Genomic DNA, 15,466 nt, shown 5'->3' with positions numbered 1-15,466 from the left:
TTCTTTAAAAGAAACCAAAAATCACAAGTTAACATTCAGGTAAAACGCACTCAATTTTCCAGGTGTTAATTTTTAAATCAAAGAATGGGCTAAATTTGGAACTAAAACGCTAGTTTTTATCTTGTCTATGCAGTAAAAGCATCTCTGCATATCAGTCGATGATCCTCCAGGATAACAAGGTATTCGTTCTTTCCATTTCAGCACTAACACAGTTGATTTGGCTTGTCACATGGCCTCAGACCGAGTGAGTTAATTAGATAGGCAGCCTTCAAAAGAGAGCAGTCCTTGGCATTGGCCCGTATTTACGATTTGAAATGATGATGATATCTCTATGGCTGAGGGAGAAAAAGGATCTTGGCCTAGGCGTGCAAATTCAAAGGGCATAAGTCAACTGTCAATAACACCGACTGAAATGTTGTTAAAGCCTCCACTCTCTGGAGGGGCCTGCCGCTCAGGACCCGTGGCCTCTGCCACGGCGCCTGGGCGGCTCAGGCAGCTGAACCCCCAAGGAGAGCAGACCACGAAGGGCAAGCTGGGGGCTTCGGAAATGGAAGAAATCTGGGAAGCAGAGAAGTCTGGACTCAAAGAATTATTCACTCAGATTCACAGTGTCTTTTCAATAGTGCTCAGCTAAATGTGAGGGAGAAAGCAATCAGATTAAGTCAGTCAATTCTAATGTATGATGTTTGCATTGAAAAATGAATGTTTGCTTACTTAAAGAAACACCCCATTACGGAACCTCAGGCAGATGTGAGATATGTGTATGCAAACAGTTCTGACACGCGAGGAAGGAAGGCGCTCTGGACCAGCAGATCAGTGGCGCAGGCCTGGTGACGGGTTGGTGTCTACCGCAGAACACAGTCCTCCTTTTATTTGTTGCTCTTTTCATAGCTGCTCCTCTTGCTCTACTTCTATGCCAGTAGGCTTTCTCAAATAGGAAGTTTACAATTCTTTTCCACATTCTTAGGGCATTGAAGGTGGATGAGGAGGCCTCACGGTTTGAATGGGATTAGTAGGGCTACCTGTCTGATAAAAACATTAAAACAGAAAACTGAAGGAGTATTTTTAAAGAGTGGGCTTGTAATAAAGCCATTAGTCTCATAATTGCTAAATTCATTGCAGTGATTTTCAAAAGTGGGTTAAATGACATAGTTCAGCATTGGGTTTTATTAGATCTCTGGCGGAGGATGAAATCAAAAGGTTTAATAAATTGTTAAATACCTTTTGCTCGATTTATAACCCAAGTAGGAAATATAGCCTCTGGTTAGGTTAGAAGGGATTGTTAAAAGGATTGTGAGTTGAGAAGAAGCCTTGGTGGGTAAATCAATATTATTAGAACTAGACATTTAGAAGTCCTTCCATTCTTAAGTGAATTGTTTAAAGTTAAAAAGGACCATTGACAAATTCCTGTCAGAATTCCTTTAGGATCATTCACTCAATCTTGCTGTAAACAGAACATTTAGTTCATCATTGCTCTCACAAGTTGGCATTACAGAGCTTCCTTAGGTTTCCTTCATAGCATGCATGTCTTACAGCTTCCGACAGGAGAAAAGAATGTTCTCTTATTCACTTTGTGCAAAAATTTCATTCTCTTTATGATACTGTGAATCACTGCCCCACGTAATCATATCTGGTCTCTGGAATCTAAGAGCCTTGGTTTCGGTTCTAGTTCCACCACCTCCTGGCTGGGTCGCTGAGGTCAAATTACTGAAGTCTCCAAACCTCCCTTTTCTCAATTGTAACAGGAAGCTCGCATCTCCTTCCTTTCCTTTCTGCTATTTTTGGCAACTGCCCTCTTCTGCTGTACTTGCCAAAGCCTTAGGTCTTTCTCCACCTTTCTTCTCCCACAGTGAAAACTTATTGTTTTGTCCCATTGCCTCAGGCCTTGCTAATGTGTTAGCTAACTAATAATTCCCCTCCCAGATAACAAAAAGCCTTCATTTAGTGGAAGCATACATTCCCTCTTAATAATACCTTACATTTGCATAATAATTTATAGTTTACAGGGCTTAATCTGAGTTAATTCACATGGCATCCCCCAAAGTAGGGTATTATGATCTACATTTAGTCGATGAGGAAACTGGCACTACCAAGAGGTCAAGTGATTTTCTCTATGGTGTGTGCATAATTTGGGACTCAAGTTATAGGCCACCTGACCCTAAGTCCATTATTTGTTCCACTTCAGAGCTCTAATTAACTTGGCAATTTCAGACCTGGCGGATGGCTCATATTACAAAAATGACAATGGAGAGGTCCTATCATTCAGAGCGTTGTGGGTTAAAATGATCTATTTCAGCTCTCTGGGCCTCAGTTTCCTCGCCTGTTAAATTCAAGGGTTTAACAAGGTGACCTCGGAGGTCCATTTTAGCTTTTAATATTCCATGATTCTATGAACATATACCTCATAGTTGCAATTTCTATGCAAGTTTTCATTTTCTTTTCAGTTTATGTCAATAGTTTGCACAGGGAATTTAGTTATCAAGTATAACAGTACTTAAAAATGTGCTATCATATATAATATTTTTACGAGAAAAGAATATTAAGTACATAAAATTAGGTATTAAATTTAAAGATTCAAATAGGAGCGAGTAGCTACCAATTTCTCCTGACCAAACAGCAAGTCTTGTGGGGCTGAACTCTGTATCTAAAATTGCTTAGTGTTAGGACGAATGCGTATCCTTAGGAGAGATGTACACAGAGCAGTAGAGAAGGAAAGGGACACCGCTCAGCTGTCCTCTGCAGCCAAATCAACTCCAGCATCTGGAGGGGGACAGATGTGGAAATAAGATCTTCCACATAGTCATGGATTACATTTTAAGAAGTCAAATACAAAAGAGCATTAAACCATGTAGTCAATACGGAGGGTCCCTAAGTTAAATACAGTTCTCTATTTATTATTATAAATAGTCTGAGAAAATCTGGCCCAATTGTATCGGACAGGCTAAAAGCAAAATTAAAGAAAAAGATGACGTTTTGAAGCCCCCCTACCCTGCCCCCATTAACACAACTAAGCTGGCTGAGCTGTGAAACTGTGATGGAAATATTGGAACTGTTGTGCCTGAAAAAAAATGCAGTGATCATTTCATTCTTCCTGTCTTTTAATGCTCCAGGGTTTTGGAGACGAATAGGAGCAATAAGTTCACTTTGCAGAATTAATGCAGTAATTCTTTATCATAAGAGCAGAGCATTACCTCAATCTGATTTTGCTACAAAATGGTTCAAAGTCTATTTTTAATGATGGCCCTAATTTGTTAACACCTTTTAAATTATTAATCCCCTTTATATTCAAGTAGTTATTGCATGTCATAACAATGTATCTATGCAGGGAAATTTAATAGTATTTTCTAGATGTCAAGAAAAGGCTTGTTCTGCAAAATGCTATTAAAACTGATAATGAGCTAAATATTTGCCATAGCAAACACTGAAATTACTATATCAATCAGCATTGGGCTCTCTTATTCAATAAACAGAAATTAACCTATTAACTATGCCCAACTTTCAGCAACAAAACGGTTGCTTTCAAGCATTTCCCCCTTCTTCAAATCTCTGTTTTCTTAAAACTACCTATTGCACTATAATATCAGAGTTTTGAATCAAATCCTTAGTATCAGTATTTATGGTTGAAATTCTAACATAATAAGACATAATATCATGATTGCAAATATTTTTGTCTTTCCTTTTAAATACACATCGACTTACACACAGTAAAAAAATACTGTATCTGATAAAGTCAAATACTCAAGCTTTTAAATTGCATTTGAGAATACTTTCCTGACTTTCAGGATTAAAAAAAGATTTCTCTCTTTATGAATTATGGGGTTCTACTAAGGCATACCTAACAAAAATATAATAGTGAAAGATAGTATAAGGATCTACCATTGGCTGTTTATAGCTTTTATTTATTTATTTTTATTGTTGTTCAATTACAGTTGTCCCCATTTCCCCCCCATTACTCTCTCCTGCCCTATTCCCCCCCCACCTCCCACATTCAATCCTCCCCCCATCCCCTGTTGTCTTTGTCCATGGGTCCTTTATACATGTTCCTTGACTTGACTTCCCCTTATTTATAGCACTTAGATACTAAAATAAGGATAATGGATATATTGACACTCATACCCCAAAGAAAGATGTAGAGCCAAAAGCACATTACATAGTCTTAAAAACAAAAGAAAGTCCCAGTTTCTGCTGGGACTTACCCTGGGCAGACAGTCTGCTTTCTCATTGTGGGTATGCCCTTGGTTCCAATCACCATCTTAGTTACGCTTGGGCTAATACTCAGTATCACACAAAAATAGCCCAGAATTGGCTTTCATCCATGCACTTTTCTGTTAATTCCAATACAGTTTAGGAACTTGTAAATCATCAGTTGCTCTCGTAATTTTAAAATTTCTAAAAAATTGCACTGCTTGCCTATTCTAGCCCATTTAAAATAAGGCTGTTAACATTGAAATGATGAGCACTGAAGGTTACATGCATAAACAACACAAATAATTAGAAATAGATAAAAATAAAAATAACATGTACATTATGCTTTCAACTTTCTCAGAGCTGATTGTGTCTATTTGTTTCAACTCTGCTGAAGTGAGCTATATACATCTTCTTCATTGACTAGCCTGGGGTGTTCAACCTGCGACCCATGGGCCACACGTGGCCCAGGATGGCTATGCATGTGGCCCAACACAAAATCATAATTTTACTTAAAATATTTTTTTTTTGCTCATCAGTTTTCATTAGTGTTTGTGTATTTAATGTGTGGCCCAAGATGACTCTTCTTCCAATGGGCCCCAGAGATGCCAAAAGTTTGGACACCCTTGGAAGGCAGACCGAGAGAAGACGTTGGATGACTGGCATACCTCAGTGCAAGCACTGGGAAAAGAACCTTAACTTTACCCTGTTAAGGCTCACAACTCTCGTGGTTCTGAACCCTAGCTGCTCAGAATTACTGGGGGAGCTTTTCGAAAATGCCATTGTCTGAGTGCTACCCAATTAATGGCCATTTAAATCCAAATCCTTGGGTGTGGGGTGTGAGGTTTCTGCACCGATAATTTTAAATGACAGGGTATTCTAAAGTGCAGCCTAGGTTGGGAACCGTAGGGATCTTGTTAAAATGTTGAACTGGTCCAGAAGATCCTGAGTGGGCAGGAGCTTCAGCACTTCTAAATGACCCCCAGGTGAAACGCACACTGCCCACTGCCGGGGACAGGGCACATTCTGAGGAGCAAGACCACACTTCCTCCTTTATATCACACTACTGTTACCACTTTGATGGGAAAACTTAACACATCTTCGCTTTTGAAAAAAGAGGATCTTTCATATTTAAGAAATTAAAGGCAGATATTTCCTTAAGCAGGTAACTCATTTCTTTGACTTGAATAAATAACAATTTCATGATGGAAATGCACTCAACTGAATTCTGATCTTCAAGGAGTTCAAAATTAAGCATAATCTAATAAGGAATAATATCCTTTAAATTCAGAAAGTCTGGGGCCAGTGACCAAATAGGGCAAAGACAGTGCTTCAAAGCATGGATTTTGAAGTCAAGAGAACCCGGGTTCAGACTCCTGCTCAGTCACTCACTCTTCATCTCCTCCTAAGCCCCAGTTTTCCAAAGTGTGAAATGGTAGCAATAAGAATATTTCTTCATTTGTTCTATAAACATACAGTCAAAGACCACTTGATGTCAGGCACTGATAGTCAGTGGTGAACAGGGCAGCCAAGGCCTACTGCCAAGGACCTTACCTGTACTTAACTTACAGTATCTCTGCAGGAATAAAAAAGATACTGCATGGAAATTGCTTGGCATAGGGCCTAACATGTGAGGGCTCAATAAATGTTAGTCATTATTTTATATGAGTTCTGAAATCTTAGCTGTTTTTATGTGCAATTAGCACATATCGTTTTGATGTGTTGATAGCCCCAATAAGAACAGAGACCATTGATTAAATATACTAATCATAATTTTGGATACAGAATAGAGCTTACAGGCACATTATGTGAATAAGCCCAGGAGCAGAGAGCTAAGCCATCATTATTAAGAAATGAGTGGACTTTAGTTTTTAGTTTTATGGTCAATTTTTAGTGAAAGGCTATGTTACTCAGATGTTTCTAATAATACTGATGAGCATGTCTGTGAAACTAATCAGTAAATTCAAGTGACAGCAATAGTACAAAAATATTTAAAATGTCCTTGAATACAAATTTGCTGAAAGTTTGCATCTCGTTAGCTTAGTATTTTTGGAAATGGCTCATTTAATTATGAAATAGTGTCCATTTCAAGCAGGTTTTCCACTTTTTACATTTTTAAAGAGGTACAGTTTTTAAGAGATATAGTTGAAAACAGGAAATTTCTCTCAACTGCAAAACTTTAAATGTGGTGAGCATAAAAGGAGGTAGTTTTGCTAAAATAACCCCTAAATTTCCACTGGGTATGGGAAGGGCACAGGATTAAAATAAAAACATGTCAATATTCTCCTTTTGTATCAGACTTTAGGCAAGTTGGACCATTTTCATAAGCCAGACTTCACAGAGGTAGAACATAGAAATACCCAATTATAACAAATAAAATGAACAAAATACACCTTCAACCTCAAGTGACCCATTGGATCTGCCTTAGAATAACCATGTGTTGACCTAGCCCTCCTACCTTCTTAGTGTCCTCGACAGTGGTTTTATGCCTTCTCTTTCCTCCTTAAATCTGACCTCTGGGTAAGGATGTTGTTTCTTATTTCACTAAGAAACCTGGAGCAATGAAGAGATACCTTGGATAAACTTCCAACAGATCTACACACTAAGTCATCTTGTATATGCATACCTGTTTCCATGGAGATGTGCCCATGTTGCCATCAAAAGCCAACCCTGCCGTTTGTGTAGTAGAACCCAGTCCCTCTTGCCTAAACAAGAACATCGCTCCAGCAAGTCCCCCTGCTCCTTCACCTCCATTCTTCCCTGTCTATTGGATCATTCCTACCTCACCCAGCCATTCGCTTTGGGACGTTACATCCTATCACTTGCCTTCTTGCTCTCTCCTCTTTAAGCCACAGTGACTTCTTTGCTTTCTTTGAACACAACAAGCACATTATGTTGTACACCCCTGGGTATTTACCTTACTTTTTGCCAGCTTATCCACTCATTTTTAAAGTCGTTAAAAATATGTGCTCCACATTTCAATGGAAATAAAGTTTCATGGATACGGAGCGGTCCATGCTCTTTCCTGCCCTCTGTCCTGGAGCCCAGCTTTTCCTTGTAGTGTAGCCTCGTTCTCAGACCTCGGCCATTTTTCCCTTTTTATGCTCTGTCCAGGTTAGTTCGTGAAGTACCACTGCTACAAATACTGTCCATAAACTATGAGCCTGAAAGTTCGTATCTGCAGCCCAGTCCTCCCCCTGAGCTCCAGGCATACATATCCACAGCCAGCTTGAAATCTGTAGTTGAGGGCCTAATAAACATCTTAAATGTTTAAAACAAAACATCCAAATTAGAATCCTTGATTTTTCCCAAAGTCATCTCTACCCAGTTGCTCAAGCTAAAAATTAAGAAATCATCCTTTATTTCTCTTTGTTAGTTATCCTCAAATGTAATCCATCAACAAGTCTTGGTTCTATACAAAAATATATCTCAAGTCTGTCTGCTTCTCTTATCACTATTTGAGCCAGCCAGATTTCAGAGAGGGATAGAATGTCAGTGTGCAATTTTCCCTTTCTATCTTTTCATTCCATTTTCTTTTGGTGGGAATTAAGTTGGAAAATCCTTTTCCACTTTGCTTTCTGTATTCTGCATGTTTAGGTTCTTGTGGGTTCTCTGTTGTACAGAATCACCTGCACATGTACACACATCAAACAGCAACTTCCACACCCACATTTGGGCACAATCACAACTCATGTCTGTACTTCTGTGAGTACACATTTCTGTATCAGGAAAGAAACAGGTCATATTTTAAGGTAGTTTCTAGAAATTATGAGCAACAAAGAGCAACTTTGTAGAAATAAGTATTGAAATGCTGTTCTAAGGTTTATAGGTTGGGTAGCAATGACTTTGAAAAAAGAGAAGAGGAATTTCAGCCTGGAGTATATTTGAGCTTAAAATCCCTGCAAAGATAATGTGTAAATATAAAAATAAAATAAATGTCTCACTCCAGAATTATTATGTGATGACTTTTGAAAAAGATTTTATAATAAACATTTATTGCTAACCTCAATGGAATATTTTCCAGTTATAATTATAGCATTTAAAAATAATTTCATTTGTTTCAATTTCTAAAATTTCCCAGATAAATTCTAACCATCCCAGTGTTTAGGTATAGCTTGATGCCATAAACAAATAGGACCAATATGCTTTTAAAGGGATTCACTGTGGCTGAGAAAAAGCTTTGAAATAAAATTGTACATTGAATTCGAGCAAAATAGGTGACACATTCTTAAACTAGATTCATTGGTAAGCATTGTCAATATTTGAGATCTATCAGTAATTTAAAATAGAGACTTAATTAAATATTTTAAATAAAAGAAATAGATGGTATGATTCTCTGTTTCATTTTTAACAGAGAGCCATTATAGATTAGAAGTAGATTAGATTTGGCTTTGTCTGGATGAGTCTGGGCATCGCGACGTTTACCCACAGTCATTGGCTCTCAGCGGTTGCTGAAACTGCCAAGGGCTCATTTTACTTCCTTTACATTGGTTCTGAATCTCCTGTTGATGCAAGGCTACCCTGAGAGCTAGTCAAAATAAGATTGAATGTATAGGTTTTCATGTAGAATGGAACCACCTGCTATTTCCACTGCTTTTAGAGCCTCTTATAACGAGATAGCAGAAGGGAGAAAGTGAATCTTAAATTGAACAGTACATTCAAATAATCATTTTTGGCTGATAAGATGTTATATTTCACCCCCATCCCATCTTAGTAATGACATTTACAGCTATTTGGGATTCCAGACATGTAGAGAGTCTCAAAAATTGGATATTTTACTATTTTAAAGTATTATATATATTTTTACTTTTCTTTGATATGTCAAGGAGTGTAAACACAATTCTAACTCAAAATTTTATCTGTACAAGAAAGCAAAGAATGTTTAAATGTGTATCAATTTTCAGTAAAAGAGATAAAAGGAAATAATGTTTAAAACATAAAGTTACCTATTTTCTTCTAAAATACTCGCACTTAAAATAAATGTGACACTATGCTTTGTAGTAGAACTTTTAAAATATTTTAAATAAATTTAAATAGTTGTTCCAGGGCACTTTCAGAGATACAAAATTTTAAGAATATATGCTTCCAGATCTGCTCACATCTACCTGCTTTCTCCAAATTAAACACATTGGAATACTTATTTTTAAATTCCTTTTTGGTTAGCATCTATGGGTAGAGACCACAATGTCCTAGTCACCTCAGTAACACACAGGATTGGACATATTAATGGGTTACGACAAGTAATATTCTAAATTTGGCATATGTGTGCACAGAGGTTATAATGATTGCCCTTGTTTGCACTGTAAATATATGTTCTTATTGTTTAAACTGTTTAATACGTATGAAAATAAAAAGAAGCATGTTCTACTATACAGTTTCTTGAGACCAGCAGTTTCCACGGATCATCTGTCCCATTTGGGTGAATGAGGTAAGACACTGGGGCACATTCACAGAGGAGAATGTCTGTAGGGATTTCTCTCTCTGGGACTAAGTGCTCTTCTGTGGGCTGGTTTCCGCGCCTGCCTCTGAAGCTTCTCAGAGCTCCCTAGGCTTCCCCTTTCCGGAGGCCATCTCTTGAAGTGCTGAGCTAATATTTACTTAATACTTCACACTTAACACTTCATATATTCAATATGTAGGCTGGGACCAAAGTAGGTTTATAGTTGTGAGTAGCAAAACACAGAGTTTATTCTTGTGTTATTATTCATTAATTATTGTATTATTTTCCATGCAAACAACTATAAACCTACTTTTGACCCGCCCTGTATGGATAGCTCACTGTGCCAGGTTTTTTCCACACTCAATTCTTTCAACATTCCAGTAAAGTTTGAATGATCTGCATACATAGCAAATTAGAAAATAATTTGCTGAATTATTTAATGAGATCAGATGGTGAGTGGCTGGACCTGTGTCAGAGTCCGCCTCTTGTATCTCACTACAGATCCCTGCTTCGGTTCTAACCCAGGAGCTTGGAGCTTGCGGGCTTGCACGAGTCTCACTAACACCAAAATCTCCTGACAATCTTGGACTTGAGGATTACAACAGTTAGGTAAACTTTGAGTAATTTACTAGTTAGATGTGCATGTGCAATATAAAGTACACAAGGAGACAATGATTGTTAAAGGAAAAGATGGCAGCAGACATAATTTGTTATAAAAATACATACATCCCCCCCTTTTTGAAATAACAGTGTGTATTTAGAAATACACCTGATAACACAGTGTCTGTAACAAAAAAATGCAATGCAATAAAATATACAGCCATATTTAAGTAGAAAAATTGTTAGATTGATAGCCCAGTGTTAGAGGGCTTCATATCTTTCCCAACCAAAAAATATATATCCAATAAAAAGATACAGATTACATTATATTGAAGTGAGTTAACTTTTCTTCTTAGTTAACATTCATATTAATCTCAGGAAAATGGAATAAAAGAATCAAGGTCGGAGCAGAAGACGCCTTTCTTTTCATACTATCGAAGCTGAGATTTTTGCAAACACAGTGAATATGTGGCCCAGCATCAGTATCTCTAAGCAAATGATGACTGGAAACTTGTATAATTTTATAGTTTATGATTAAAACCTTGAAATGCACATGACAAATAGCTTGACTGTAAAATTTGCTCAGCACTGTGTAAAGTCATTTTCTCTTATTTATTTTACTTTTTTCCCTTCACTTCATAATTAATGCACTTTCAACAATCTATTAATTTTAAATATTATTTTCCATATGAATGGCCAAGACATAATATTTAATATCTATAAAATAATGAACTGAAAAATTTATTTTAAAAGTGTTTGCTTTCTGCACACAGGTGGCAGGGAAGGAACTGTTAGGAGACAAGATAAGGATGCCGTGTAAAAGGAGTGAAGACACATACTACAACATAGGAGAAGTTTCCGTGTCTTCTGAGTGCATCAAATGAGCATGTCAGGATTCAACTTGCTGAAGTAAAAGTAAAGATATAGAATTTGTAACTGACATTTGGACCACAAGATTCACTTATGAATGAGGGTATTACATCTAAAAAGCTGTCATTGTAGATATCATGTGTTGTTTTTTTTTAAATCCTCACCTGAGGGAGGACATATTTATTGATTTTAGAGAGAGGGGGAGGGAAGAAGAGAAACATCGATGTGAGAGAGAAACATTAGTTGGTTGCCTCTTGCACACAACTGACTGGTTTTCTGACATTACTCGGTTGGAGAAACCTATAGAGAAATAAATTTGAAAATACAACATTCAATGCAACAACTAGCTCATTGTTTTTGTTTAGTAAGAAATGATGACTGATGATGAAAACATTTTTCTTAGGTCAATGTCATCTATTCCAGATGCAAAATGCTGTCAATTACAGTGTTTTGTTGTTTCTTAAACTAACCTGTAATTCCTACAGGGAAATGTCCGTGAGAATAGAAAATAACAAATCCAACCAATCTATTCTGTAGTTATTACTTTGTTATGAATGACTATTTAGAATAGAATATAGAAGCCTGAAGGCAAGTAACCTTTTTAAATTTAAATTGACCTAAGATTTAATCACCATAGGTACCCAAGTTAGCATTAGTAATAAAAAGAAAAAAGTTTTGGATTCAAACAGATAGCCTAAAAAGACCTTATATACCCAGAAAACCCTGAGGTTCAGGTTCTGAGTTCTATCCCAGGAGAGGAAACGCAGTCCAACAACAAAGGCAGTTAAAGCATAGTTCAAATTCTTGCATTTTTCAGATATCATCAAAGGGGATCCATTCAGAATCCAACCTCTACCATAATCCTCCATTCCCTTCATTGTACAATTCCTTTACACTCTCCACAGCTCCTCAGAACTTCACATAAATCTTCTCTCCCCTCTGTGGCTCAGCATCTTTGTCTCTGTCCCCATTCACCTTGTTCTACATTCTGTAGTGAATGAAGACTTAGCCTCTCTCTTAGCCAATGAAAATTCTTCTCTTTTGGGCTACTGGAATAGGCAAAGGGAAACATCAGGTATGCGGATGAAGAAAGACTCTAAACACACAGGAACACTTTTTGAGGTACCATAGGAGAATATTTTACTGTAAAATAATTCACTATGCTTTAACATGACCTCATTAACAGTGGCTCTTGACAAAGACAGTCATTTAAAAAGTGCATTAGTAGAAGAATTAATGCTTTCAACTGTTCATGATATTTTTGGCGTTACTCAACTGAGAAAAGAGCTTAATCTCAGATGAAGGTAGTTCCCGGACTGCTTCATTTCTAAAGTGGGAAGAGGCAACCTCTTATTTTTAATAGTATAATAATGTCTCTGATATTTGTCTTCTATATTTGTACTAAGTAATACCATTTCTTTTAGGATATAGCATGACACGTTTAGAAATATCTTAATTATTTCTTCAAGATAAAAAGGGAAAGATGGCATCCATGGATGAATGAAAATTTTAGAGAGCAAGGAACCTAGAGCCCTACTCTCAAATGGCACGTTCATCTAGCAACCTAAGATTCATTTTGTCTCTAAGCTTTCTAAAGACTTGTCAAGTAGTTTGGACAATTAACTCAGCAGCTTGAATTAGTTTTCAAATATAGTTTCCCCTTACTTTTCCAATATGTTTTTCGATGGCAGAGGGTAAACTTTCATAACGTAAATGTACTCCAAAAGTAAAAAAAAAAAAAAATTAAAATAGTAAAATTGTTGTAAGCAGTACTGTGCGAGGGAAAGTGTGTAAGATGTGTTCTCTGAAGGCGGGCACCCTGAGATCCTGTTTGTTCCCAGGTCTTTCCTTCTATTTTGACATAGCAGAGGGAACAATGTTTCTGCCCTGTTACTGACCACTCAGGCAGCTGTGTGTTTGGCCAGCATTGTGACCGATGTCCCAGCACTAGTGTGCAGGGATTGAAAGAATATCAGTTAGAAAATCTGGAGGCTGATATTTAGGTTCAGGAAAAAAAAAAGCTTTATAAAAGTCACAGAACTGAGACAGGAAAAAAAAATAACATTTTAGCTCATTTGTTTTCCTGTAAATATTATTTAAGATATAAACTTTTTCTTAAAGCCACAAAACTCACCTCGGGAGGAAGACTTGTTCAAAACAAAATAAAGGTAATGGCACACAACTATTTTCTTACTGTATTAGGATACAGTTTCAGTAGTTTGAGTTGTTGAGACATATTTCCGTAAGCTTGAATGTGGGACGAATGGAAGAATTCTATTAAAATTATATTCAAACACAATGCAAGATAATTTTATGTACAACTATTCTATTTTCCGTATGTCATCTTACATAATGTGTGTGTGTAGAGGGTCAAAATGGTGGTACTGACAGTGAATTTATTGAGCCAAACATTTGAAGGCTCAATGAGTCTATCATGTTTAGGTTTCCCTTACGTTTTCCCATTTTCGACAGCTGTCAGTTTACGGATATGATTACTTTATCTAAGCATCACAAACCCTGCATTAGTATCTTCAGAAAATACCCCATGAAAGCTGCAGTTTCACCATCCCAAATCAATTACTGCATTCTTAAACTTGAAGTATATTTATTTGTGGGCACGGAGGCAGCTGGTGGGAGGGTATTGATTGGAGTATAATGTCATGTGTAGCAGGAGAGAAAGATGAAAAGTGTTTTCTGTTTAATGGGTTGGTATTAAGTAGGTGGGAATGGCTTCTAATTAGCCAACAATTGCTGTGTTTCCCAGTTTCCCTTCTTTCCCTCCTCCTGCCGGTCACCAGCTGCCAATCTGCCCCCATTTTTTTTTTTTATTTGGAGTTCATTGCTCACTGCAGTGAAAGCCTTTGTTTGAGAACGAGGGCTCCCAGGGTCTCAGCTGCCTGGGTACAGCCTGCTGCCTACGATGAGTAGCAACTGTCAGTTTATTTTATCTCAACCTTTTCATCATGCTGCTGAAACTGATCGACTGAAACCACCTGAGAGACCTGAGGATTCCGAGCCTCCAAGTCATTAGCTAGGACTGCAGTCTCTCACCACATAGCAAGTCAACTGAACACTTCCTGAAATTCCGTCCACTTTAACCCCATGTTTCCCCAGGAACACGGAAGAATTCTGTCCCTTTTTGTTGAAGCCCAGGCGATGGGAGGTGATTCCTTTGACATGCAGACATAGTAAGTCAGGATATTTTGCTTTGGCTACAGGATGAGGAAAATGGGATGAGGCTTCACTACGGTGAAGCCATTGATGTGGGTTATCACAACAAACATGAATGTGAAATTGGAAAAAAAGCATTTTACAGAGTGACTTCATAATATCAAGTCTTAAATCCCATTCTTTACACATATTATTTGTGCCAGATTGAAGACTGATTTTGCATGCATGTGATCAATAACATAGCTTAGGGGGTTCCTGTTCCATTTTAGAACTGAGTACAGAAAATTGCCCCCCCCCCACACACTTTAATGATACTTTGAAAACCTTTTTGTTTTTTAAGAGAGAAACCATCTAACTTGTTGTATCCAGAATGCATCAAAACAGAATTACAAAATGAGAAAATTCTGAGGAAAATCTTTAGTGAAAATCAATGATATGCAAACCTATTGAAAAATAATGCTGTCAAATACCACTTAGAATCATGGAGTTGTGACTAGGTGGTATTTATGGTATTTCAACATGGGAAGTCGGCTTCTCCGGGAAGTGAAATTTTTTAAACATTTAAAGGGAGAAAGGAAAGGTAAAAGAGCAGAGAAAAATATTATTCGTTATTTCTGATAAATGATGTGAAGTCACAAATAAGACCTGGGATTAGGGAGGAAGAGTTCAAGAACTTTCACTTGATTTAAAAATAGATATCTAAAGAAGGTGAAAGAATAGATGTATCGATTTAGAGTGCTTTCCATATTTCAATTGGATCTTATAAAATTATTAAGAAACGTTATCTAAAGATCCACTAAATGGATTTATATACATGAGTGAAATATATATTATATATTGATACATAAATATACATTACATATAGCAAAATGTATAAACACATAATATAAGTAATATACATATATATGATACATGTAATGAAAATGTAACCTTCCATATAACCTAGTGAGCTTGTTAAAAGCAGATTCTCAAGCCCTATTCACTGGAGATTCTGATTCAATAAATCTGCGGTAATGCATTTATAACAACCCCTCTGACCACCACCAATCAGATAATTTTAATGCAGGTGGTCCTTGAGTTGCACCCTTGAGAAACTGTCTAAAGCTTATTCAGAAGTTTAGTTTCCCACAGAGCATCTTAAAATACTTATATCATGATAGAAAATGAAACAGTATATTTTGAGCCACCCATGAACAATTC

General features: G+C 37.0%; 1 protein-coding gene across 1 annotated transcript in view; it reads right to left on the bottom strand.

Moving 5' to 3' along the window:
- Positions 1-387: 387 nt before the first annotated feature.
- The window catches only part of TTC29 (tetratricopeptide repeat domain 29), a 116,963-nt gene continuing 101,884 nt past the window's right edge, over positions 388-15,466 (bottom strand). Inside the window, exon 10 of the mRNA XM_054595697.1 lies at positions 388-539. Coding sequence (XP_054451672.1) covers positions 388-539 — 152 coding nt within the window. The remainder of the gene's footprint in view (positions 540-15,466) is intronic.

Source organism: Pteronotus mesoamericanus, unplaced genomic scaffold (assembly GCF_021234165.1).
Source record: "Pteronotus mesoamericanus isolate MK-2021 breed Mesoamerican mustached bat unplaced genomic scaffold, CSHL_Meso_final contig_163, whole genome shotgun sequence".
NCBI classification, from domain to species: Eukaryota; Metazoa; Chordata; class Mammalia; order Chiroptera; family Mormoopidae; genus Pteronotus; species Pteronotus mesoamericanus.
Note: the sequence above shows the minus strand (reverse complement) of the source record. Positions and strands in the feature narration are given on the sequence as shown.